The 26,056-nt window shown below is 36.5% G+C and overlaps 1 protein-coding gene across 3 annotated transcripts in view; it reads right to left on the bottom strand.

The window, feature by feature from the left end:
* The window catches only part of ntrk2a (neurotrophic tyrosine kinase, receptor, type 2a), a 66,769-nt gene extending 40,782 nt beyond the window's left edge, over positions 1 to 25,987 (bottom strand). The window contains exons 1-14 of one of the 3 annotated variants that reach the window (XM_048210829.1): positions 25,766 to 25,987; positions 25,157 to 25,216; positions 23,568 to 24,083; positions 23,095 to 23,169; positions 22,931 to 23,002; positions 22,711 to 22,779; positions 21,363 to 21,505; positions 15,839 to 15,975; positions 14,819 to 14,951; positions 12,391 to 12,690; positions 12,271 to 12,297; positions 11,925 to 11,931; positions 11,787 to 11,829; positions 10,259 to 10,358 (exon numbers count right to left, since the gene is read on the bottom strand). In XM_048210829.1, the coding sequence (XP_048066786.1) occupies positions 10,259 to 10,358; positions 11,787 to 11,829; positions 11,925 to 11,931; positions 12,271 to 12,297; positions 12,391 to 12,690; positions 14,819 to 14,951; positions 15,839 to 15,975; positions 21,363 to 21,505; positions 22,711 to 22,779; positions 22,931 to 23,002; positions 23,095 to 23,169; positions 23,568 to 23,773 (1,312 nt within the window). In that variant the 5' untranslated portion in view covers positions 23,774 to 24,083; positions 25,157 to 25,216; positions 25,766 to 25,987. Of the gene's footprint in view, positions 1 to 10,258; positions 10,359 to 11,786; positions 11,830 to 11,919; positions 11,932 to 12,270; positions 12,298 to 12,390; positions 12,691 to 14,818; positions 14,952 to 15,838; positions 15,976 to 21,362; positions 21,506 to 22,710; positions 22,780 to 22,930; positions 23,003 to 23,094; positions 23,170 to 23,567; positions 24,084 to 25,156; positions 25,217 to 25,765 lie in introns of all 3 variants that reach the window. The other 2 variants (XM_048210828.1, XM_048210830.1) reach the window with 2 other exon arrangements.
* Between the last annotated feature and the right edge of the window lie 69 nt (positions 25,988 to 26,056).

Raw genomic sequence — 26,056 nt, 5'->3', positions numbered from 1 at the left:
GAGGCTGGTATGGAAGGACACTAAAGTGTGTTAGCGCACCCACCTCCCATGCCGGAAACGAACAGTTCAAATCCTGCACAGAGCGATTTGAGTAGAACTGGAGGGATTACATTGGTGCCATGACCCTGATGGGAGTGAGTGTAAAGGATGCCAGCTAGTATGAGCTGTGCAGGTAAACCTCACTCCCTTGGCCTAAAGAGGCGCACCAGCGACTGATGCTAGAGACTGCGTCCTTGTTAGCATGCCCGCCTCTAATGCCCGAAACGCCGGTTCGAATCCCGCACAGAGCGGTTTGAGTTAAACTTGAGGGATTACATTAGTGCCGTGACCCCGATGGGAGTGAGTTTTAGGGGGGTGAATGTAACAGACGCCAGCTATTAAGAGCTGTGTGAGTAAACCTCACTCCCCTGGCCTCAAGAGGTGCACTAGCAACTGATGCTAGAGGATGCAGTCTTTAGTGTCCTTGTTAGCGTACCCACCTCCCATGCTGGAAACCCTGGTTCGAATCCTGCTCTGAGAGGGTCAATTAGGACCGATTACATTTGGTGCCGTGACCCGGATGGGAGTGAGGTTTTGGAGGGTGAGTGTAATGGATGCCAGGTAGTAAGAGCTGTGCAGATAAATCTCACTTCCTTGATCTCAGGAGGTGCACTAGCGGCTGATGCTAGATGCTTGTTTTATCATTTTTATTATTTTTGCTTTTAAATATTTCCATTTAAATTTAATTTATATTTCTTTTAGTTTTAGTTTTAGTAATTTTAGTAATTTAAATTAAACTTTTTAATTTTATTTTAGTTTTTTTAAAGTTTTTAGTTTTCATCTAACATTTATGTTTATTTTATTTCAGCTTTATTTAAATGAACAAAAATGATTTTCAATAGTTTTAGTTAACAATAACAACACTCCTGGGGTGTTTGGAAATAGAGTTGGTTGGAGCATACAAACTTAAAACTGTATGTCTGGGGAAGAGCACATGAATATTGATTATGTCACGTGACACTGGTGACATTTAAGTGGCCACTAGCCAGAGTACGCTTACCAAGTTGGAAGTGGTATAATTGTCCTTGGGGCAAAAAAAAATTAATAACAAAATGATCTATGTGTCAGTTAAAACCAGAAAACACACTGATCTGATAGTACTAAAAAGTACATCTTTTCTTAGCCATATTTCAGTAAAAAACAATTTTATGCTTTATTGGTGTATTTTTGGTTGTACTAAACCAGTAATCAAGCCTCGTTCAGACTGTCAGTCCAAATCCAATTTTGTGCATATCAAATTGGAATCCAATATGGAACATATTTAACAAGTGTGAAAGGCAAAAAAATGACATGAAATGGGATTTTTACAAATCCATTGTGAGCTACATTCATATGTGGTTTGAAAACTTATTCAGATCTTATTTCTGGAAATCCGTTTCAGGAAAGTCACTGCAGAAACATGGTTGTGTTGTTGCAAAGTGCTGCATACCAACACAGTGTGGACAGCCAATAATTTTTATCAGATTCCAATCGGATGTACAAATAATCGGATTTGGACTGACAGTGTGAACATAGTGATCACTAACCAGTGAGAAGACACTGGAAACGCAAGAAATCTCAATAATAAAGACACTCTTAAGCAAACAAGGGTTTACTGATACTGATACTGGTACAAATACATAACTGTAATTTTTAGGCATTTATGTTTATGAGTTTTGTGCATGTTACGCAAGTGAATGTGTGTTTGATCTCAGCTGACGGTGATTCATGCTCTGTGAGAATGATTCATCATTGGAATAGAGTAGCTATGACGCTTGTAACTATGGCAACAGTGCATGTGGTGGGATGGCAGGTCCACCCCCAAGCCAAGCTCTTAATACACACACCGAGCGCACTCTGAATGACAGACGGAAGTCGTTGTTTGGTAATGACAGTTTTCAGATCACTTAATCAGGGCTTATTCTGTTTGTCTTCAACGAAATGAGCCCTTTAACTCTTACCAGAGAAATATACCACTAGCAGTATAATCACATTCAAACAGATTTTGTAACGACATATGAAAGAGTTACTTTAAACGGCATCTCTTTACATTGCAGTGCCCATTACACATATTACATGCAATTAATTATTAAAATGTTTAATTACAAGCAGATCCACAAATAGTACTTTAGTTATATGTTTTAATTAGGTAGTAATTACAATGTGATCACAGAGTAATATGAAAGCTAATGAAATTTTTTTTTCAAGCCTTAGCACATAGAAAAAAACATTCTGGGTTCAATATAAGTTATGTTCAGTCGGCAACATTTTTGTCATAATGTTGATTATAGAGGGTCTGCACGTGACATCACTTATGACGCCCACTGAGTGGCAAAAGACTGAGTGGCAGCATTGGTTTTAAGCTTGAATGCCGCGAAAAAAAAACATCCAATGTATCCAAAACGGGAAAGAGCTTTGCGATTGACTGTACAAACAGCTTTGGCACAAAATCTGAGCTATAATTTTACAGACTGCCGAAAGCAACAGAAAAAAAGAAGCAAATGGTAATTCACAAAAACAGCTAGACTCCAGGCAGAGAAACATGGATTTGCAGTTATCATTTTGTGTCAAAATGTTGGATTTTGGGGTAAAATCATACCGTATATATTGTATTGTTATATATTGTGTTGACAACTCATCAATTAAATATTTACCATCTTATATTCTGCATAATTGGATGTTTTTAAATAAATGACAAAAAATACAAGTTTTAGGGCTGGACGATATGACGATATATATAACATTGATATAAGTGATAACTCTGATTTAAACCTACCTATATTGTATTTATATAAAGCATTCACAGGCAGATTTGCTTTATGTATTTCCTCGGCGTTGAAATCAGGCACATACAAATGTCATGAAACACGATTCCTGGCTGCATGTCAATATCCATGGATTAGGTTTCTTTGACATGTTATAAGGAGGACTTTTGAGCCCAAACTTTAGTGTAATCTTTTGTTTTACTCGCGTTTTTGCAGTTTCCCCTATTAAATCCAGTCATGCAGCAGGTTCTTTTGCCACTCATTCCAGCTGAGGGAGTGTGTTCCGGCGGGAAAGTGACATCCATGCATACCTCGATTACCACAAAATAATTTTGACTCAGCTCTCATTTTCTTTTTTAAAAAAAAAGACATTTTGACAACTAAAAAGGCAACTAACTGAAATAAACTGAAGTTAAAGTACTAAAATTACTAAAACTAAAATTGAAAGCTAAATGGAAATATTTTTAAAAAATGACAAAAATGACAAAACATAAAATTACTAAAACAAAAATGAAAAATAAAAATAAAAGGTAATTCAAAATATTAATAAATACTATAATAGTATATAAATAAAACTAAAATTACAAACTAAAATAACTTAATTTTGCAGCCATTTTAATGTTTTTTTTTTTAAAATTGGATATAACTTTACAAAGAAATGTTTAACCAGGTAAATAAATTATTTCACACCAAAAACATGTTAACATCTTGTTAAACCATGTATTGAAAATGTGAGAATTTTAAAATTTACGAATTAACGCCGTTTACTTCAGTGTAAATGTCTCACTATAACGTTTTTCTTTTTCTTTTTTTTTTTACAAAAATGAAGGAAGTAGTAATTTTTGTAGTAATTAACATTTACCTGAATCTGGAATATTCTTTAATTAGCCAGTATGGCTGGTAGTACACTCTTGTGTCAGTTCCAAAAACATTTTTTATGGAATTTGAGTAAATATTGTGTACAATAAGTGTTCATTTAATTTAAACAGTAGTGTACATCTCATTTGTCATCGTTAAATTGTGTTATTGCATGTATATATTGACATTATAACAGCCACCCTGCTCTCTAGGCATCTATTATCGGTCAGCCCCTTGAATGCTTGAATGCACTTGAATATTGAACGCTCTCTTCACAATAATGAACCATCAATGTTCTCAGAAACACTGTAATGTGCCCTTGACCTACCGGCTGGACTTTTTACTGTGATACTGCACTTAATAAATCCAACATCCGCAGCAGTTGTGTGCCTCATCTAGATCTGTGACATTGGTTGTGATTTAAAGGTTCTTTAAAATAATGTGAGCAAAACACCAGTTAAAATTGCTTATACATTTAGAACCTAATAATTATATTTGTTTTACAGTTACAAAACGCACATCTCTGGCATGCTGTCGACTATCACAAAAACTAATGACTATTTTTTAAGCAAGAAATAAGTGCATTTTACAATAATGCTCTAATAATGGAAGTCTATGGGGCAAGCGTTAGACAGCCAAAAAGCAGAAATACGCAGCTTGATTTTTAAAGGGGACACTTTTTCCGTGTTTAAGTGCTATAATTGGGTCTCCTTTACCAACCCAGAAAACGTGAAAAAAAGGACAACCCAGCAACCCTTTGTTTTGGTAAGCCTTTCTCTGCAAGCATGTGAAAAAATGAGCCATTCAGATTTCACTCTCCTAGTGGCGTACTGTAGGAAGGGGATCTTATTATAATATTACCATCCCTTAATCTGCATGTTTACACCCACGGTACCTCCATTTTGTTTTTTCAGTCCTAACGGCATGGCAAAAGTTCGAGCAAAGCATGCTAACTGTTCTGTTGTTGGCTGCACAGATTTTATTTTATTTTCAATGGAAAAACCCCAGAAACAGTAAGCAAAAACCTGCTTGTGTGCGCTAATCACTTCAAGCTGACAGTACAAAGCAGGATTTGCTTCAAAGTTGTTCCTGAATGAGGGAGTGATACCAACTGAATGAGGCAAAGCTGCAGATAAAGAAAATTTATCTGCAAAGATAAAGTATTTTTAAGTAATGCAATGTGTTTTTTCGGTTCAGGCAGCTCCACTTTCCATATGCTTTCCCTTAGCTTCCGTACGCTGTATTACTTTATGCTAGCAGAAACAGAAGTTGTGTTTAACAGTTCACGTTGGCCACAATTATTGCAACGTCCTTTTCCCAATATAACAGTTCTAAGTCTTCTTCTATAATGCCTGATGAGTTTGGAGAACACCTGACAAGAGATCAGAGACCATTTCTTCATGCAGAATCTCTCCAGATCCTTCAGATTCCCAACTCCATGTTGGTGCTTCTTCTCTTCAGTTCACTCCACTCATTTTCTTTAGGGTTCAGGTCAGAGGACTGGGACGGTTTTGTTCTCAGTGACACATTTTTGTGATGATTTTGATGTTTGATTTGGATCATTGTCCTGATGGAAGATCCAATCATGGCCCATTATTGGATTTCTAGCAGAAGCACTCAGATTTTGATTTTTATCTGTCGGTGTTTGATAGAATCCATGATACCATGTATCTGAACAAGATGTCCAGGACCTCCAGCAGAAAAATAGGCCCACAACATTAAAGATCCAGCAGTATATTTAACCGTGGGCATGGGGTACTTTTTATCCATGTGTTTAGTTTCATCTGACCATAGAAGCCAGTGCTTTATGAAGTTCCAGTCGTGTCTGACAACTGAATATGCTGGAAATTGTTTCTGAATGAGTGAGGAGGATTTTTCTTGAAACCCTCCTGAACAACTTGTGGGGATGTAGGTGCTGTTTGATCATTTTTTTTTAGGCTTTCTGAGACTCAAGACTCAACTAATCTCTGCAATTCTCCAACTGTGATCCTTGAAGAGTCTTCGTCCACTCAAACGTTCCTCCTCACCGCGCATTAGGGCGATTTAGACACACATCCTCTTCCAGGCAGATTTGTAACATCTTTAGTTAATTGGAACTTCTTAATTATTTCCCTGATAGTGGAAATGGGGATTTTCAATGCTTTAGCTATTTTCTTATAGCCATTTTCTATTTTGTGAAGCTCAACAATATTTTGCTGCACATCAGAACTATATTCTTTGTTTTTTCTCATTGTGATGAATGATCAAGGGAATTTGGCCTTTGTGTTTACACATATTTGTACTCCTTTGGAACAGGAAGTCATGGCTGGACAATTTCATGCTCCTAGTCACCCTGGTGTGCTAAAAAATGTAAATATGAATGGAAAAATACTTCAGAGATATTTTACTATTATGATTAATCGATTTTACAGCATTAATAAAAATGTGTTTACCTGTAAATTCATATTTTTTAGTGGTGGATATGCTAATTCAATTTAATGGCAATTTGTAGCTGTTTTACATTTTTGCAAATTGATGGCTAATTTATAAAATCATACATTTCAATATAATTCAGAATGTACAAATTCATAAAAAATCACCATCTCATAAAATAGTTATGTTTTCTCATGAGATCGGGTTAGACATTCTGTTATAGATTACCAACATAATTCTTAGCAGTGACACGTTACAATAAGGTCCCGATGGTTAACATTAGTTTATGCATTAGCTAATATTAACTAACAATGAACAATACATTTGTTACAGTATTAATATTTGTTTATAAAAAATTAGTTTATAAAAATACTAAGTACATTCATTTCTAGTTTATGTTAGCTCATGTCTATTAAATAATATTACAAGATATAACTTTTGATTTGAAAAATGTATTAGTAAATGTTGAAATTAATGTTAACTAAGATTATTAAATGTTTTAGAAGTATTTTTCCATGATTAGTTAACTGTTGCAGTTAACAAATGGAACCTTATTGTAAAGTGTTACCAATGTAAACAGACTCTTTCTAATATCCATGTGAAAGTTACTGGTGTAACAGATTTCCATTGTCATGACAGAAGTTGAAATATTGGATATAACATTTCACTTGTGGCTGTACTTTCAGAACAGTGTGTTTTTTACTTTTTTCCATAGCAGTGCTTTTCCCCGTAGACTTCTATTATAAGTGCATTATTTTAATCATGGTTCTTTGAGTCATGTTCAAAGTATTCAAATGTTGTTTTGAACAAGGAACAATCCTATAAAAACCACCCCGTCTGATGGTGGAGAGAGGAGAATTGTGGGATAGTGGCTGAGAGGAGGGTGAGGTGCACCTTTAGATTGTTAACCAAAGGCCACGAGTCCAGGACTGATGATACTTCTGACCTTGACAAGCTTTATTGATTTTTTTGATTCGTCCAAACCAGAGAAAACTGATACCTGCCCTCTGAATCATTGATAAGCACAAGGTTGCTGACTCTCTCCCTCTCTCTCTCTGTCAGGCAGATGGAGCGCTGCATCTCTTCAGACACCCACACTTCCTGAACCTGAGGGCTACAATTTCACCTCATTCCATTCCCACTCCACTTCCTCTCCTCTCTGAATGGTGCAGGGGTCTGCTTTTCTCTGTGCTGCAGTGAGATATGTTTGTGTATTTGTGTGTTTATCTACAGTGAGGTCCGAAAGTTTGAAAACACACTGGAAGTCTGGGATCAAAATCTAGAAAAATTTTTTTCACTCAAATCGTTATTCTTACAATATAATTTTTATACATACAAAAGTGTATTAAATTAGAAAACAATAGAGTGAAATAGAGAGAAAGTGATTACAACACTCTTAGAACCCAAAAATACAGGCATGAAACATTCATATAAGTAAGTAATCATGCATTTTGTCCTTGTGGACAACCAAGGAGGCACTTACGCACACACTCAAGACCACTGTGCGAAAATAAGCCCCTTAGGACATCTAACTCAACACTTCCTCTCAGAAAAACCACAAAAACAATCACACGCTCTCACTCAGAGACCAACTGACTATCAAGCTGTCAGGAGCAAGACAAATGCAAACACACATTCATGTGGGAAAAAAAAAAAAAACATTCAAGCATGAACCTGAAAATCTGTTTTAGAGGATAATTAGTAAATTACGAGTGCCGAGATTATTTGAAAAACCAAACGTCACTGTTACTTCTGCTCAGGGTTAGTGATTTGAACAAATCCCTAAAGGCGCGGTCACATTTATGGCTCGTTTCCATCGAGCGGTACAGTACAGTATACGATTTGGGACAGTAAACCCTGATAGGAGTGGTGTATGCTGGAGAGTAGCGATCGCACGAAGAAAAAAGCGACAGTAAACAACAATGGAGGACATACAGCAAATCTTGTTCTTGCTCCTTAGCATGTGGCTGTTTGTCACAAGAAGACATTAGGCCCTATTTTAATGATCTAAGCGCAAGGTCTGAAGTGCATGGTGCAGGTGCACTTAGGCCGAATCCTCTTTTGATAGTTTAACGATGGAAAAAATGGTCGCCGCACCAGGCACATGGTCCAAAAGGGTTGTACCTAGTCTCTTAATGAATAATTTAAATAAATAATTGCAGTAAACCAATCTCCCATTCCCTTTAAAAGCCAGTTGTGCTTGCAGCATGGGGGATTCGCTATTTACACTGCAGTATTTGCAAGCGGAAAGACAGAACGCTTCTCAAGAGACGAATCCTGTAATTTTTAATATTTAAAATGTTTGTGTGCTGCTGCTGTGTAACAAGCAAAGTGTACGCATGTTGTGTACCCGTCTATAGGCGCATATTAGTAAAACGCCCTTTAAATTAAAAAATGTAATGCGCCATTGACTTTAGACCAGGTCTCAGTTGGTCAATGGTGCAGTCATTTTCAGTTGCCTTAAAATAGCAAAGCGCCAACAACGGACCTGAACGCACCTCGTTTTCAGACCAGCACAGCCATTGGCGAACAGATGGGCATGAGTGCTGGACGTGAAAAAAATGATATCTGCGTCGGGCTGAACTAGCCAAAAAAAACTTGTCGCATTGTGCCAGGTGTATGATAGGGCCCACTGTGTTGCAATGGTTTTGTGTTTCAACTGTATATTTAAAAAATGGCGCCTCTTGTGTTGTCATTGCCCTTGTAGCACGCGCAAGTGACAATTCTCTGTCAACCAATCAACGTCCTGCAGTGAGTGTAGCTCAGCCCTTTAGGTACTGGACTACTGTGCTAGGTACCCCAACAGAAAGGTTCCAAAAAAGTTCCATACTTTTGCAATGGGTGGATTTACCGCACTGCCCAAAAGAAAGCCTCTTCGTTTTAAAGTGTCTTCTTAGTATGAAACTTTGTTGTGTAATTCTTCATGTGTTGTTTTTTACAGACAAAAATAAACTATGCAATTTGTTGATAAGAGGTGTGCAATTACTTTTAGTGATCAAACCTACAATTTCTGATGATAAAATCAGCAAAAAATCGCTTATTTATATTGGAGGACCCAAGGCATAGCAATCAGAATATCAAGAATATCATACCAGGTAACCACCTAGCAACCACCCAAAATACCCTAACAACCACATAACAATGAAATAGAAACTACTCAGAGCACCTTAACCACCATATACTGTAGCAATGCTCTGTCAACCACACTAGCATCGCGGCAGCAACATCTGCACTTTCACACTATTTTCTTAAGAAAACGTATCTTCTAACAAACATAAGAAAAATAATCACCCCTCCACAACACAATGCAGACATTTATTCCCTAAGAGGAGTCATGTTCAGGCACAAACCATTGGCAGAGACAAGAATGCAAGAAAACTCTTTAGTATCTAGTAGTCATCTAACAGTCAGCAAAGATTATTCAAGCAAACTTTAATATATTAGTGTGCACTTTAAAGAGGACCTATTAAACCATTTTACATAGTCTTGATTTTGTTTTTGGCCTCTACTAGAATAGGTTTACATGCTTCAATGTTCAAAATAAACATCTTATTTTTCACTTATTTTACATTGTTGCATCTCCTCTCTTCCCAGTCTGTCAGTAACACTCTGTTTAGTTCCTGTCTCTATGAAGCCCCTCCTTCTGAAGAGCACAGTGTGCTCTGATTGGTCGGCTGGACCAGTGTGTTGTGATTGGTCAACCGCTTCGAGCGTGTTTGGGACTAATGCAACTCAACCAAGCCTCGCCCCTTTAATTTGCTTTAGCATTGGCCGGGAATTATTTAAATAAAGAATATTGTGACGTGTTTGTTCCTGGAAGTAAACTCAAGACTACAATGGAGGCGTTTCAGGGAGTTCAGAAACAATGCGCAATGATATAGAGAATAACTCCCGCTGGAGGGACTTTGTGCTTTGGAACTTTGCAGACCTTTTTTATGTTAAAACAGCAACAGAAAATGTTAAAAAAGCATTATAGGTCCTCTTTAATATACTCCATCAGAAACAAATGTTATAATAGGTTAAGCGTGTATTAGTAATTATTAGAGCTCATTAAAGAGTCGAAGCACAGCCTTCCTTGAGCATTCCTCTTTTTCAATTTTCCCAAAGGAAACCCACTTGTTCCGCCCAGAACAATATGTCTTTCCAAAGCTACAGTCCTTAATGAAGGTTTGGCAGAGCCGCGCATAGAGCTGAGAGGTGCTTACCTTTTATTCCAAACTTTGAGTTGCGTCCAAACTTCAGAATGACAAGCATCAAGATGAAGCCTGTGAATGTGATTGCTGCAATTCCCACGACCACGTACACCTACGGGCAGAATGAAGAGTCTTCAAAGAGCAGTCAGTGCATTCAAAGCTTCAGTGGGTAAAAAAACTTGCTCTCCATGAGGATGAGATTTTGACAATTTCTCTTATACGAGTTTACTATGCTAAAAACTGATTGGGCATCTTAGGTCACAAACATACATCACAGTTGGCTTAATCTATTTAATTCCAGGTTGCATTGATGCCCTAACACTGTCATTTGATGAAATTTATAAAAGTGTACTTATTTAAAAAAAAAAAAATGGTTTAGACTAATTCTGATTGGCTGAAATGTATTTAAAGCTGTTGTAAAATGACTATAAACATACATCACATATTAATGTGGCAAGCTTAAGGGGATAGATCACCCAAAAATGAAAATTATCCAATGATTTACTCACCCTCAAGCCATCCTAGGTATATATGACTTTCTTCAGACGAACACAATCGGAGATATATTAAAAAATATACTGGCTCTTCTAAGCTTTATAATGGGAGTTAAGGGTCATGAGATTTTGGAGCCCAAAAAAATGCATCCATCCATCATAAAAGTAATCCACATGGCTCCAGAAGGTTAATAAAGGCCTTCTGAAGTAAAGCAATGTTTTTTTGTTTTTTTTACGAAAAATATCCATATTTAAAACTTTATAAACTATAATAACTAGCTTCTGGCAGATGGCCATAAGCGAGTCTACTTCCGGCGGAAGAGTGACCTCTAACCCGACGTAAGACGTATTGATGAACAAGCGCAGAGGATAGAGCAAGACAAAACACCGGTCACGCATCTGAGGTCACTCGTCCACCAGAACTAGACTCGTGTACAGCCATTACTGAAAGCTAGATATTATAGTTTATAAAGTTTTAAATATGGATATTTTTCTTACAAAAACCCAACACTTCGCTTCAGAAGGCCTTTATTAACCCCCTGGAGCTGTATGAATTACTTTTATGACGGACGGATAAGATGCACTTTTTTGGGCTTCAAAATCTCACTACAATCATAAAGCTTGGAAGAGCCAGGATATTTTTTAATATAACTCCAATTGTGTTGGTCTGAAAGAAGATAGTCATACATACCTAGGATGGCTTGAGGGTGAGTAAATCATGGGATCATTTTCATTTTTGGGTGAACTATCCCTTTAACAGCCTAATGGTTTATTCCAAATATTCATATTAATAAAAGTAGCCATTTATTAAAAATAAGTGTCAATTATCATATTGCTATTGCTGCCATTTAAAACAAAAGTCTAAAAGCCACTTGAGGGTGTGTTACAATGATTTTAACATTGTTAAGGGGTTTTAGGCACTCCACTTTGCATCGTTTGTAAAATCATACTCGTAATAAAATCAATGTAACACACAGACTTGGTTTTTGATTTTGATGCAGTAAAAGGTCAACAGAAATTATGAAGAATAATTAAATTTTGCTCACAGCAACTTTGTCCTCAGGCGGTCCAAGAGGAGTGTCATCTGTTTGGAAGAGAAAAAACACTAAGATAAATGTGCATCTTAAATTATAAATCTATCATCTATAATGTGCATGTTCCTGTGTCTTTTGTTCATACCTGTTGTGGGATCTCACACACAAGAAGACAAAGAGAAGAAGAAAATGTAAGAATGATTATGAATTGTCATTTTTTATATATATAAAAATTATTGTAATAAAAACTTAATAACATTATAATTAATACATGTAATATGTAATTAATGCCTAAAAAAAGCAATAGTTCACCCAAAAATGAAAACTGTCAACAGTTGATCTAAACCCATATGACTTTCTTGTGTGGAACCCATATGGGTTTGAAATGATGTGAGTGTGAATAAATTATGTCAAAATCTACATTTTGGGGTGAACTATGACTTTTTTCATTCATAATATTGCATAATTCAATTCTAAGTTCTTAAACAAGACTCACCATAATACTGTGGATCAGTAACTGATTCTGATGAATAAACATGAAAAAGAAAAAAAGGCAAGTTCTGAGTCACATTCACTGAAACGGTTTTGATTTGGCTGCATGCTAATTTCAACTCACCGTTCCATGGCTCATGCATGAAATGAGCGGATACTGCCTTGCTGTCCTCTCCGTATGCATTACTGGCCAGCAGCGTGTACTTTCCATTGTTGATGTGTGTGGGACTGTCCAGCTGTAAGCAACCATGGTATTCACCCTCTGAATAATCGTGGATCATGGTATGGATAAAGCTGCCCTCTTCTACGGGTTTGTCTTCTAATAGCCAGCTCAGTTTGGGCTCTGGGTTGCCCGACACGCTGAAGGGAATGCACCAATGGTGGTCTGAGACAGCATCCATCAGCTTGCTGATTACAGGTGGAACTGGCATCCCAAATAAATGGACAAGACAAGCGTAAACAAACATAAATAACTTAAATACTTAATTATTTATGGTAGCTTTACAGGTTTAGTCTTATTAAAATGTATTATTTGATGATTAAAGAATCAGGTAACACTTTATTTTCCAGCGTCCTCGTAACACATTTACTGTAAACATGAATAAGTTGGCAAAACTCAAAAAATTTGAGACAATCAGTTGAGAAGTTAAGAAATTCAGTTTAAGTAAGCAGAATTTACAGATTTTTATTTCGTACTCATACATTTTAATTGTTCTTAAAGGGGCTCTATGTAAGATTTTCATTTTAATAAAGCATAAAAATACCCTAATATGTTTGCAGATATTTATGAAACATGCTAAGTTCACCTACTTGTTTCTCAGAAAAACAATGTTACAGCCAGACATTCTACTTTGAAATGTGTGTTCCGTGTCGGAATGTCTGTCTTTGTTTTGGTCTGTGTGAAACCATGTGCTGCCAGTTTATCCAATAGTTATTCGACATCATAGGTTGACAGTTGGCAGAAAAAAACGTCATTCCTACATATAGCCCCTTTAACTTGAAATGTTTGACTAAACTAATTCATACATTTAACTTAAAATTTCAATGCAACCTCAATGTGAATATTTTTATTAGTTTAAACTTAGCTAGCTATAACAAGCTAATTCATAAAATGCTAACTTGCTCATTTGCTAACATGTTAACAATAGCATAGTATAGTACTTGCTGAATGAGTACAGCAATATAAAACATTTAACATACTTGCTCTCAAACCAAGCTGCATGCACCATTTATTCACCATGATAGCAACTCTCCAAAAACACACATTAACAAAACATTAAAACATTATATAACACTTAATTTTAGCATTTACTCTCCCTTTCAAATGCCATGGGCAAAGCATGCTGGGAAATAGAAATCCCAGTCCAACTTAAGTTAGTCTAAATTAAAAGAAATAAGTTCATAGAGCTCAAAACAATGAAACCGTTCAGTTTACTTAAAATATATCAGTTCTGTGAACTCAAAAGAAAAAGAGATTTCTTCATACTCATAAAAGTTAATTTGACTGAACTAATTTGATTCATTTAAGTTTGTCCTACTCAAAGCAATTCATTATTTTGATTGTTAGGTTTTACAATGTACTATAGAAATAATAATTATAAATTATGCATAATGACATGCAACTAACACTAAACCTAAATCTAACCCTAACCCTATAAGCACATGTAGTAAATTAATATTACTCAGTACTTAAAATACACTGTATCAATGACACCTCAAAATAAAGTGTAACCAAAACTCTAATTGATGATGAATGGATTAAAAGGAATATCGTACTCGCACTCAGTAACAACCAGCTCATTAACATAAGATCACCCGCTTTTACATATCACATATTCAACAACTCGATAAACAACATTGTGATCTATAAACTGATGAAGGTTAGCCAATCATATCAAAGATCATTTTAATACAGAAATCTTAAAGGTACAAAATTGCGAACTAAATTCTGATATTCTGGCGAACAAATCATTGAATTAATGTGGACTTACACTACTGTTCAAAAGTTAGGGGTTAGTAAGATTTTTTTTTTCTTTTACTATTATTATTCACCATTAAATTGATCAAAAGTTACAGTAAAGAAATGTATAATGTTACAAAAGATTTCAAATAAACACTGATAGGTTGGGGGGAGAAAATTCATCATAGTATCTACAAAAATATTAAGCGGCACAATTGTTTTCAACAATAACATATAAAAAAAGAAATGTTTCTTGAGCAGCAAATCAGCATATTAGAATGATTTCTGAAGGATCATGTGACACTGAAGACTGAAGTAATGATGCTGAAAATTCAGCTTTGAACACAGGAATAAATTACATTTTAAAATATATTTAAAAAGAAAACTGCAATAATATTTCACAATATTACAACTTTTTTTGTATTTTGTATCAAATAAATGTAGCTATCTGGGCATTCTGTTAAAAACATTAAAACCTGGGTAGTGTGTATAATAAAAAGTATAAATGTAATATCCCAGTATCCCAGACTTGTGTAATAATTCTCATAAAACATGTTGGTATTACAGCTGTGTGTTACTCTTGATTACTTACACAGTATGTCCAGATGCACAGATGCCTCAGACTCTCCCACCATGTTATCAGATCTGCAGGTGATTTTGCATCCGTTGTCCAGTGAAGAGACATTCAAGAGCTTAAGCGCTAACATCTGACCTGAGCGTTCTTGCTGGGGGTGTGAGTTACAACAATGTCAATGTCATTTCTATTTAAAGTCTATGCAATCGAACTCCTCCCTATTTACAGTCTTAATACAGATTCCTAGCCTTATTGTGAACAATTCATTGTTGCATGTTATTCCAAAGAAAACTATATTTAATCAAAATGTAATCACTTGCTTTTCCTCTGAAATGACTTTCCTTTTCCATTGGCGTCACTTAGGCAGATGACCAATTGGATAATGTTAACCAATAGCTCGGACATGGCTGTTTTTGTGAATATCCTGTTACGCCACATTAAGAAAATGGTTTGCAAATTGCAATATACATTAGCCACTTTTCCACCGTCGGGCCTAACATTTATAAGAACGGTAAGGAATGATTTTGGTTATATTTCCAGATCTGCTTGGTTCGGCATGATTACAAACCGTTCTCGGCCCAGAATTCTCAGCATGGTTGGCTAACCGATGGTGGAAAAAAATTTTTTTGTGTGTATTTGTGTATTGTTTTTGCCCAATTCCATAATTCAAAGCCTAAAAATGTTAAAATCAACAAAAAAATCCCTCTTTCATATATTATCATATATATTATATGGGTTAAATATATGTGTATATCATATATTATATGTGTTAAAAGAATTACTCAAAGCAAAACTCTCAGCAAAAATCTAAAGCAAATGTCATAAGAAATGGCTTTCATAATGCATAACTTTCATATTTGCAATACAATCAATTTTAAAATGCTGTGGCAAGACCAAACAAACTAGTGAAAATAGTGAATTTAAATGGTGTAGTTACCCACAATCCCACAGTCTCCTTGCAGAATTCACATGAAAAGAAACTGCAACAACCACTGATAATTACAACTGAATCAACTTAGAGATGAAGGTCAGTATTACCTCGTATGCTGAATTTAATTTGCAGGTGTTCCAGTTGAGACTAGGCGTGGGCGTTCCTGAGGTGTTGCACATCAGCGTCACATTTAACCCTTTCTTCATGGTCACTTTAGTGGGAGTGAGAGTCACAGTGGGGAGGACTAGAAACAAAACACACACCACAAAACACAAGGTTTATACACTAATTAACAATAAAGTATTTAAGTAAAAAATGTCATATTGTTAATCAGTATGGTTGCCTTAGAACATATGTGGTTTGAAATCAGATTTTTCAAAATGCATTTCAGTCTGAATCAGCAGATTGGCAGTAGTCTGCCATTCAGGGCATGACACATGTAACAACATACAAACGGAACAATATTATCTGTATCTGTGTCTGAATCCACTCACTTCTGCTCAAATTTCCCTCATATAGGGCTACTTAACTGAGATGGTCACTGCAGAACACGAGATCCAGGGGGCGAGGTTGGATCCAGATCCAACTCCTCCCACTTTACATATCCCTAAATCTACCCGTCTCCACCCCTGGATCTAAATCTACCCATTTCCACTTCCTGGATCTGGATTTAACTCAGGTGCTGTCCATTTCTTCTGATCATCCTTGAGATGGCTCTACACCTTCATTTGAGTCCAGCTGTGTTTGATTATACTGATTGGACTTGATTAGGAAAGCCACACACCTGTCTATATAAGACCTTACAGCTCACAGTGCATGTCAGAGCAAATGAGAATCATGAGGTCAAAGGAACTGCCTGAAGAGCTCAGAGACAGAATTGTGGCAAGGCACAGATCTGGCCAAGGTTACAAAAAAATTTCTGCTGCACTTAAGGTTCCTAAGAGCACAGTGGCCTCCATGATCCTTAAATGGAAGACATTTGGGACAACCAGAACCCTTTCTAGAGCTGGCCGTCCAGCCAAACTGAGCTATCGGGGGAGAAGAGTCTTGGTGAGAGAGGTAAAGAAGAACCCAAAGATCACTGTGGCTGAGCTCCAGAGATGCAGTCGGGAGATGGGAGAAAGTTGTAGAAAGTCAACCATCACTGCAGCCCTCCACCAGTCGGGGCTTTATGGCAGAGTGGCCCGACGGAAGCCTCTCCTCAGTGCAAGACACATGAAAGCCCGCATGGAGTTTGCTAAAAAACACCTGAAGGACTCCAAGATGGTGAGAAATAAGATTCTCTGGTCTGATGAGACCAAGATAGAACTTTTTGGCCTTAATTCTAAGCGGTATGTGTGGAGAAAACCAGGCACTGCTCATCACCTGTCCAATACAGTCCCAACAGTGAAGCATGGTGGTGGCAGCATCATGCTGTGGGGGTGTTTTTCAGCTGCAGGACGACTGGTTGCAATCGAGGGAAAGATGAATGCGGCCAAGTACAGGGATATCCTGGACAAAAACCTTCTCCAGAGTGCTCAGGACCTCAGACTGGGCTGAAGGTTTACCTTCCGACAAGACAATGACCCTAAGCACACAGCTAAAATAACGAAGGAGTGGCTTCACAACAACTCCGTGACTGTTCTTGAATGGCCCAGCCAGAGCCCTGACTTAAACCCAATTGAGCATCTCTGGAGAGACCTAAAAATGGCTGTCCACCAACGTTTACCATCCAACCTGACAGAACTGGAGAGGATCTGCAAGGAGGAATGGCAGAGGATCCCCAAATCCAGGTGTGAAAAACTTGTTGCATCTTTCCCAAAAAGACTCATGGCTGTATTAGATCAAAAGGGTGCTTCTACTAAATACTGAGCAAAGGGTCTGAATACTTAGGACCATGTGATATTTCAGTTTTTCTTTTTTAATAAATCTGCAAAAATGTCAACAATTCTGTGTTTTTCTGTCAATATGGGGTGCTGTGTGTACATTAATGAGGAAAAAAAAAGAACTTAAATGATTTTAGCAAATGGCTGCAATATAACACAAGAGTGAAAAATTTAAGGGGGTCTGAATACTATATATATACTTCCACTGTATATTTCATATTTTAGCTTTTTAAATTGAATCACTTTAAATAAATGAGTAAGAAAGTTAATTAATTTTAACATGAATATTAAAGCTGCAGTCCGTAAGTTTTGCCTCTTTGTCGCCATTTCTGTTTGAAACCTGCAATTGCAGTTATTTGCAGAATGATCATCTTTACGTGGGTTGTACATCGGCATGGCTACTCAGCGCGGATGAATCTAATGTTTGCTGTCAGTCACCACATCGGTGTGGATACTGTACTTCAAATCACAGATTGTTGTCTTGGAAGTATGACCAAAGTAGGAATTTTCACCGGAAAATATAATCTGAACAAGTAAGTAACACGTCTGCCACTTTTGTTCTGACCATCTGAGGAAATGGTGCCAATGGTGATTAAATCTAACGATCGCTTAGCTCGGATCACGTCAAACCTTGTAAATTATTATTATTATTATCATTATATGCCATATAGCCTACTAGCTGGGACTCGTTCTTTATGTAAACAGATGTGACGTAATGACGCAAAGATGAACGACTGCATGCTCGAATTTCCCGCGGAAATCCACCAGTACTGATTTTATTATAAAACATTATTACAAGCTTACCGTTGTGAATCGGGCTAAGGTGAGTTTTGAACACTGGCTGGTTATGTACTTGATTTGAAAACTGATTTTGGATAATTTTTAACCAAAAAACATTACGGACTGCAGCTTTAAAATTCACATGAATTTAAAAAATGTTCAAATTCTCTCATTTTTTTTTTTTTTTGTCATCTTCACTCTTTATTCAAGTATTGTTAATTTTTTTTTACAGGTTTTGTAAGCGTGTTGCGTATTTGAACTTTAAGTCAATTTGTGATAACACAATGAAACATTCCAAATTGTGCGGACATAATTTTTGGCCATCTGTCATACAAAAAAATTATGAACACATGCTAAAACAAGAGAGAACCAGCGAAATATTAATAAGTGAAGATATAAAAGCTCACGTATCTTTTGTATCTTTATGCATTTTTTGTTTTGCATAGTAAAATTAAGCCTGTAGCTGTAGTTTAACATGAAAACTTTTTGAAAACATTTCACCAATTCTCAAAAACAATTTTTGTGATGTATTTAAGTATATTCCGAATCTTTCAATATTATATTACTGCATATTATGTTATATTATAATTGTATATACTTTATTTCTTATTTTCTAACAGGCGATTTCAGGGTAGATTTAAAGTGACGCCGAAGTGTATAATATTTGATTTTATTTATCAGATATCAGATCACTTTTACTTTTCCATCTGCATCACAGGAATGCCATTCTAACCCGCTAGGTGCTCCCACTAAATTCGAGGCCAAAGAGTGCAGACAGCTCTGACTGTCTCTGTCATGAATGGACAGCCAAATCAGATCTCTATCTCCATCTGCTCCCGGGCTGCTGCAGGTTACATCCTTATCATCGCATCCCTGCTATCTCTTTCTGCCGCAGGAAACTGCAGGTCACGCAACTACGATCATTTCAAGACTCGTGCTATTTTTTATGCTTGAAGTTTTTTTGTAAATATCCACCACACAACACACACCTTCAGCCTGTTCTGACCAGACAAACAGTTTTCCCATAACAGCTCCTACTCTTAAAAGAACAATTCACCCAAAAATGAAAACTCTGTCATCATTTACTCATGCTCATGTCATTCCAAACCGCCGTGACTTTCTGTGAAACACAAAAGAAGACATTTTGAAGTTGTTTTCAGTTGTTTTTGTCCATACAATGAAAGATACTGGGGTCTAAAATATCACTGGACCACACTGACTTTCAAGAAAACCAAAAAACCACTGAGACATTTTCAAAATGTCTTCTTTTGTGTTCAGTCATACAGGTTTGGAATGACATAAGAGCAAGTGAATAATTTTTGGGATTAAACGGCAACAAGTTTCACTTCCACTAAAATCTCTCATGTACATTTGGCACTCGAGGTGTTTCAAAAACAACGGTAAGTTAAAACGATTCAGTGGAGCAGCTTATTTTCTTTCATGTCACAAAAAATGGAAAAGAAAGGCAGCACTTGGCCACAGGCCAGCAGACGCTCGCAGCAGAGTCTAAATGTCTCAGTGTTTTTGCATTCTGGGGATCCCCCCGTCTGTCTCTATTTTTCCCTTTTCCTCCCTCTCTCTCTTCCTCCCTCGAGGGCCTTCTGCTGTGGTATTGCTTAAAATAGGCCTGGCTGGAGGCTGATCTTTGGATCAATAATGATCCGCGTCTCAAGCCGCAGCCATAAAACTACAGCCTGGACAAATCACATCTTACCAAACAAACAAACCTAAACTTCAGTCTTGAATATTAAATGAGTGAAACCGAAAGTTTCCTTTAAAATACACTGATTCTGAGTTATCCAGGCCATAGTGGATTGTCTTAGTTAATTCTTTCTAATCAACTGGCTTCGTCACAGAAACACATCTGGTTGACATTCAATTCTTGAAACCTTGTAATAAAGACCAGTGTTGGTGTTGTTAAGTAAAACTAAAACTGTTATAAATCATTTTCAGTAATTTAAATAATGCTGAAATACAATAGAATATAAAAATTAGAAAAACTTAAATGATATTTAGAAATGTTGCCGTGGCAACTAACTGAAATAAATTAAGTTAAAGTTGAATTATTAAAAATAAATTTAAGCTAAATAGAATAAAAACATTATGAAAATGACAAAAGCACATAACAAAATTACTAATACTTAATATTAGTGAATTACTATTAATAAATACTAAAATAGCATGTAAAATAATACTAAACTAACACTGGTAAAGACACATTTGAAAGCAGTTTATTATGCAAATTATCCATAGATATTAATTATTATTATTATTATTTATTTATTTTTTCCCCTCAGGTGTGCTCATGTACTTTTTTCACCAAAACAGCCACAATCAAATTTTTTCCTCATCGTTTTTTCTTTTTTTTCTTTCTGATCCTTCAATTTCAACAGCATTTTTGCTGCGCTTCCTTTTTATAATTCTATATAAACACACTCTCGCATGTGAAATAGGATACAGCACTGCGCTGTGGGTCAATGCTGATTCCAGTAAAGTTTTTAACTGTCCCATCCTTGCAGTCAATAATACATTATGACAGGTTCACAAAACAATCTATGGTGAAATTAACAGTAACCACTGAAATGATCAGGGGCCTTGTTAAAAACAAAATTCAGTCCCTCGTTCCAAACGTTGGGATCCTTCAGCACCAGAAAGTACGAGGCTTGACCCAACTTTTGCTTATATTACGCATTTATCATTAGTTTAGGAATCACAGTCTAACAATAATCTAACCAGCTTCATATTATCTCACTGGGACTGTCTTACATCAGAAAGTTGGGTAAGTACAGAATGTTTTTTTGCAATCTTGTTTCAATAAATGGCCTAAAGTTTTGAGTTCTAAAAGTTACATTACATTTTCATACAGCTCCTTCTGTATATCTTACTCAGAAGATGAAGGAAAATTTGATTGCTCATGATATGACCCCTGTAAAAGTAAAGTCTAGATTGTGTTTTCCATACCTTTTCTTTATCAACTAATTCTTACCACAGTTAGGCAGTGTGAGCATAGACAGAGCCCTCCTCTTTCCTCCCTCCTCCACACACAGCAGCTCCTCGGCTTCCTCTCCTCTCCACTGCTTCAACCACACGTTTTCACATGAGCACTGCAAAGGATTGCCTGCCAGCAACCTGCAACAGGTAAATGCATACAAGTGTATTATAACAGTGCCATGAAACATGCAGTACTCAACCCAAATAACTCTACATGTAACCTCGTTGAACTACATCATAATCAGTATATGTGACCCTGGACCACAAAACCAGTCATAAATCACACGGGTATATTTGTAGCAATTGCCAACAATGCATTGTATGGGTCAAAATTATCGATTTTTCTTTTATGCAAAAAATCATTAGGATATTAAGTAAAGATCATGTTCCATGAAGATATTTTGTAAATTTCCTATCATATATATATATATCAAAAAATTATTTTTGTGAGTGGATATGCATTGCTAAGGACTTCATTTGGACAACTTTAAAGGGGATTTTCTCAATATTTAGATTTTTTTGCACCCTCAGATTCCAGATTTTCAAATAGTTGTATCTCGGCCACATATTGTCCTATCCTAACAAACCACCATAAATCATTGTAAAGCTTATTTATTCAGCTTTCAGATGACATATAAATCTCAATTTAAAACAAACTGACCCTTATGAGTGGTTTTGTGGTCCAGGGTCATAGCATATTTCATAGCATGGATATGGGTAACGTATTATAAGTAATGCGAGTTACGTAATCAGATTACTTTTCCAAGTAACTAGTAAAGTAACGGATTACTTTTAAACAGCTCTTCTGTCGCCATGTTGAGGAAATTTGTGAGTAAATGCGACGAGAATACTTTGTGTGAGCAAAAACAAAACAAAAAATAATGACTTTATTCAACAATATCTTCTCTTCTGTGTCATTCTCCTACGTTGTTTACGTTCAGCACTTCCAGGTTCTACATCAGAACGCCGAACGTTAGCAGAATGACAGAGAAGAGATGAATTCGTTGAATAAAGTCGTTATTTTTGTTGTGTTTTTGCGCACAAAAAAGTATTCTCGTCACTTCATAACATTAAGGTTGAACCACTACAGTCATGTCGACTATTTTAACCATGTCTTTACTACCTTTCTGGACCTTGAATGACGGTAATTACGTTGCTTTCTATAGGGGATAAAAAAACCTTAATAAAAAATAGCTTAATTTGTGGTCTGAAGATGAACAAAGGTCTTATGGGACATGCAGGTGATTAAATAATGACAGAAATTTCATTTTGGGGTGAACTGACCCTTTAAGTACACTAAATGGTAACTGTAATATATCTTCAGTACACATTCTGAGACTCACAGGTATGAAATGTTTAAGTGATGAAACGTCCTCCAGGATAGATACGACAGATTGTTCTCTTTGAGATTCCTGTAAAAGGAGGCAATGATCAGCTGTGACAACGAAACATATACTAAATTCCTACAATATCATGTGTTTTAATAGGTAAAATTATTATTTCATAATGCTAAAATGAAAATTTGTAAACAACCAAAACTCCTCCAAAACCAAAAACACTCACAGATATTGTAGTTTCAGGTTGCTCTGAAAGGCCTGCCTCGAAATATACGTGAGCCGTGTGTTTGTTACAGTTCTGTAGGATAAGACAAACACTGATTTCACAAATTTCCATCTCACAGACAGCATAAAAAGACCATAAAAGTGGTTCCACATTTTAGTACTCACAAGTTTCTGAGGCTGCGGTATAAGTTGAGATCTTTTTCATTAATGGATGTGAAACTGATTTGATTTGCAATGTATCTGTAAACAGCAACAAGAACATTGTCTCTAAAACAGTCATCCAGGGTAATGGACGCTTGATTAAATGATGCTCTGGTGTGATTTGTTACAGCAACTTAACCTGAAGTCCATCAAAATGTCTTCAATGACATCAGATTCATATTATTTTTTGCAAACATTTGTGCAAAACTGTCAACATTCGCACTGAAGCGAATATAATGCCAATAATAATGTGGTTTGTACTTATGAAATTACTTTGGCACAGTAATTCATGTACAATAAATCAAACTAAATAAATCATAGAAATCAGGCACAATTATGCAAGTTAACGACTCTGTAATTCATTGGCTGTCTGTTTTAAAGAGTTGACACAACATGCATCATCTTCAGTGACCCCTGGCATCTTCTGTATGACTTACATGTCTGTGATGTTCTCCATCTCTGCCTCGGACTGCAGCATTGGAAAAGCCACAATACTGCGCTCCGCATCCACGCACGAGATCCGAACGCCCGTGCACGTGCAGGGCTCCGGACAAGCGGTACCGGGCCTCCAGAGCGCGAGCAGCATCAGAACCCCACTGAGCCCCCAGCCCGACATGCCGAAGCCCCTCGACAGCAGGCTCATCCCCGGGTCCTCGCCTCCAGATTTAAGACCCCTGGAATCCGACGCGTGGAGACAGCGCAAAACACACGCGCCCGCGTCTGGAGACACGCAAAACGGATCGTAAGACTCAGTCGACCTTGTCTCGGGCTTCTATCTACGCGAAGTGTTCGTATTCCTCTCCTCCTCTTGCCTCTGTACGTCTCGCTCTACCTAGAATGATGCTGGCGTTCAATGACGCGTCCGGGTGAGCGGAGAAGGACAGAAGACGCGCTCTTGAGAAACGCGAGTGCTGAAGTGAGGGAGCGCGAGCGCTGGATGATGCGCAGCGCATCTGAGGGGAGGAGACGACGAGAGGAGGAGAAGAGATCATTAAAGCACTTTATTGATTATTGACAACATCCTTACACCGATTTAAGACTTTAAGTTAAGGCGTATGGATTATACACTGCTGTATAGATAAATCGCATATTTATGTTCTGATTCAGTTATCAATGCAAGTCAGGACAGCTGTTTAAAGGAAAAATGTTGCTCAGATTTTGTTAATGACAGCCACTAATTAAAGGATTAGTTCACTTTCAAATTACAATTTCCTGATAATTTACTCACCCCCATGTCATCCAAGATGTTCATGTCTTTCTTTCTTCAGTTGAAGGTCAAAATTAGTTTCATTGCAGCTTCAAAGCGTTCTACATGATCCCAGACGAGGAATAAGTCTTATCTAGAGAAACCATCCCTCATTTTCTAAAAATTTTTTTTTTTTTACATTTTTTATGCTCATCTTGAACTAGCGCTCTTCTTCTTCTTCTCTATTAGAATTCCGGCACTGCTAAGTGTATTACTGCCCTCCACAGGTCAAAGTTTGAACTAATTGTTATATACTTGCACTAGCATATTGTATATGACAATTTAGTTCAAACTTTGACCTGAGGAGGGCAGTAATACACTTAGCAGTGTCTACAAATATAGAAGAACAAGAGAGCTAATTCAAGATGAGCATTTATTGTTAAAATGTATATAATTTTAATTATTTTTTTAGAAAATGAGCGATGGTTTCTCTAGATAAGACTCTTATTTCTCGTCTGGGATCGTGTACGCTTTGAAGCTGCAGTGAAACTGTCATTTTGACCTTCAACCGTTTGGAGGCCATTGAAGTCCATTATATGGAGAAAAAATCCTGGAATGTTTTCATCAAAAACCTTCATTTCTTTTCGACTGAAGAAAGAAGGACATGGACATCTTGGATGACATGGGGGTGAGTAAATTATCAGAAAATTTTAATTTGAAAGTGAAATAATCCTTTAACACAGAACCAGACATGGCAGTAGTGTTTCATTTGTGAATGAATCAGTTTTTGGAAGGAATTTTTAAATGAATGAATTGTTCTCGTTTCCTCCATGCACTGACTCGCAGTTTTCGACTCGTTCCCTTAAGTCTCTCCCAGTTTTCCCATGTCCATGGAAAAGTCTAAAGAAAAACAGTGTAAAAATTGTGAAATTAAATAATAAAAAATTAGATTAAACTAAATACATAAAATTGAATACAACAACAAAACATTGATTAAAATAAATAAATTAATTAATGTAAATTGATTAAAAAATAAATAAATAATACATCTAAAAATGATAGTAAGCAGGAAAAAACGTAGGCCAATAGCCTAATGTAACATAATAGAAACGAAATATTTTCCAAGTATTATTTTATTCATATTTATAATATTAATTTTCACAGTAGGACTATAATTTCTGATATAGTATGCTCAAATAAGTGAGTCGTTCAGTGCAGTCTGATTCACAACAAGGAAAGAAATTAACGTTAGCTTACGGAAGAATTAGGCTGTGTAAAAACAAATGACGACTGTACGATTAAAATGGATCAAAATCATAATGGATTTTATTTAGGCTAGGTTAATATCTGTTTATGATGATGATAAGCAATTACTGATCTGTTTACCTTTATATAGCCTAAATATCTCAGCACTTCTCTCAGATATTTCAAACAGCATCACCAATTTACCTCAGATTTTCATCTTTTTGCGATCGCCATTAACTGCCGGTGAGTGGAAAATCAGGGCTAAAATCTTGTGGACAAGAAAATTTGAACAAAGCAGATTTGTTTCGGTCGAGCACGACAAACAGATTTTAACGAATCGAATAATGACTCGCTCATAATTACACAAATTGGCACTCACGAATCGTTTTAATGAACCGATTCAGAACAGCAGCTTGCTCAACCGTTACCCGGTTAAACGTCACTCTAATGACGTCAGGATTGACGCACGACGCGGGAAAATAAATCAAAGGAGAA

This window comes from Megalobrama amblycephala, linkage group LG12 (assembly GCF_018812025.1).
Source record: "Megalobrama amblycephala isolate DHTTF-2021 linkage group LG12, ASM1881202v1, whole genome shotgun sequence".
NCBI classification, from domain to species: Eukaryota; Metazoa; Chordata; class Actinopteri; order Cypriniformes; family Xenocyprididae; genus Megalobrama; species Megalobrama amblycephala.
The sequence above is the reverse complement of the archived record's forward strand: the minus strand, read 5'-3'. Positions and strand labels throughout refer to the sequence as shown.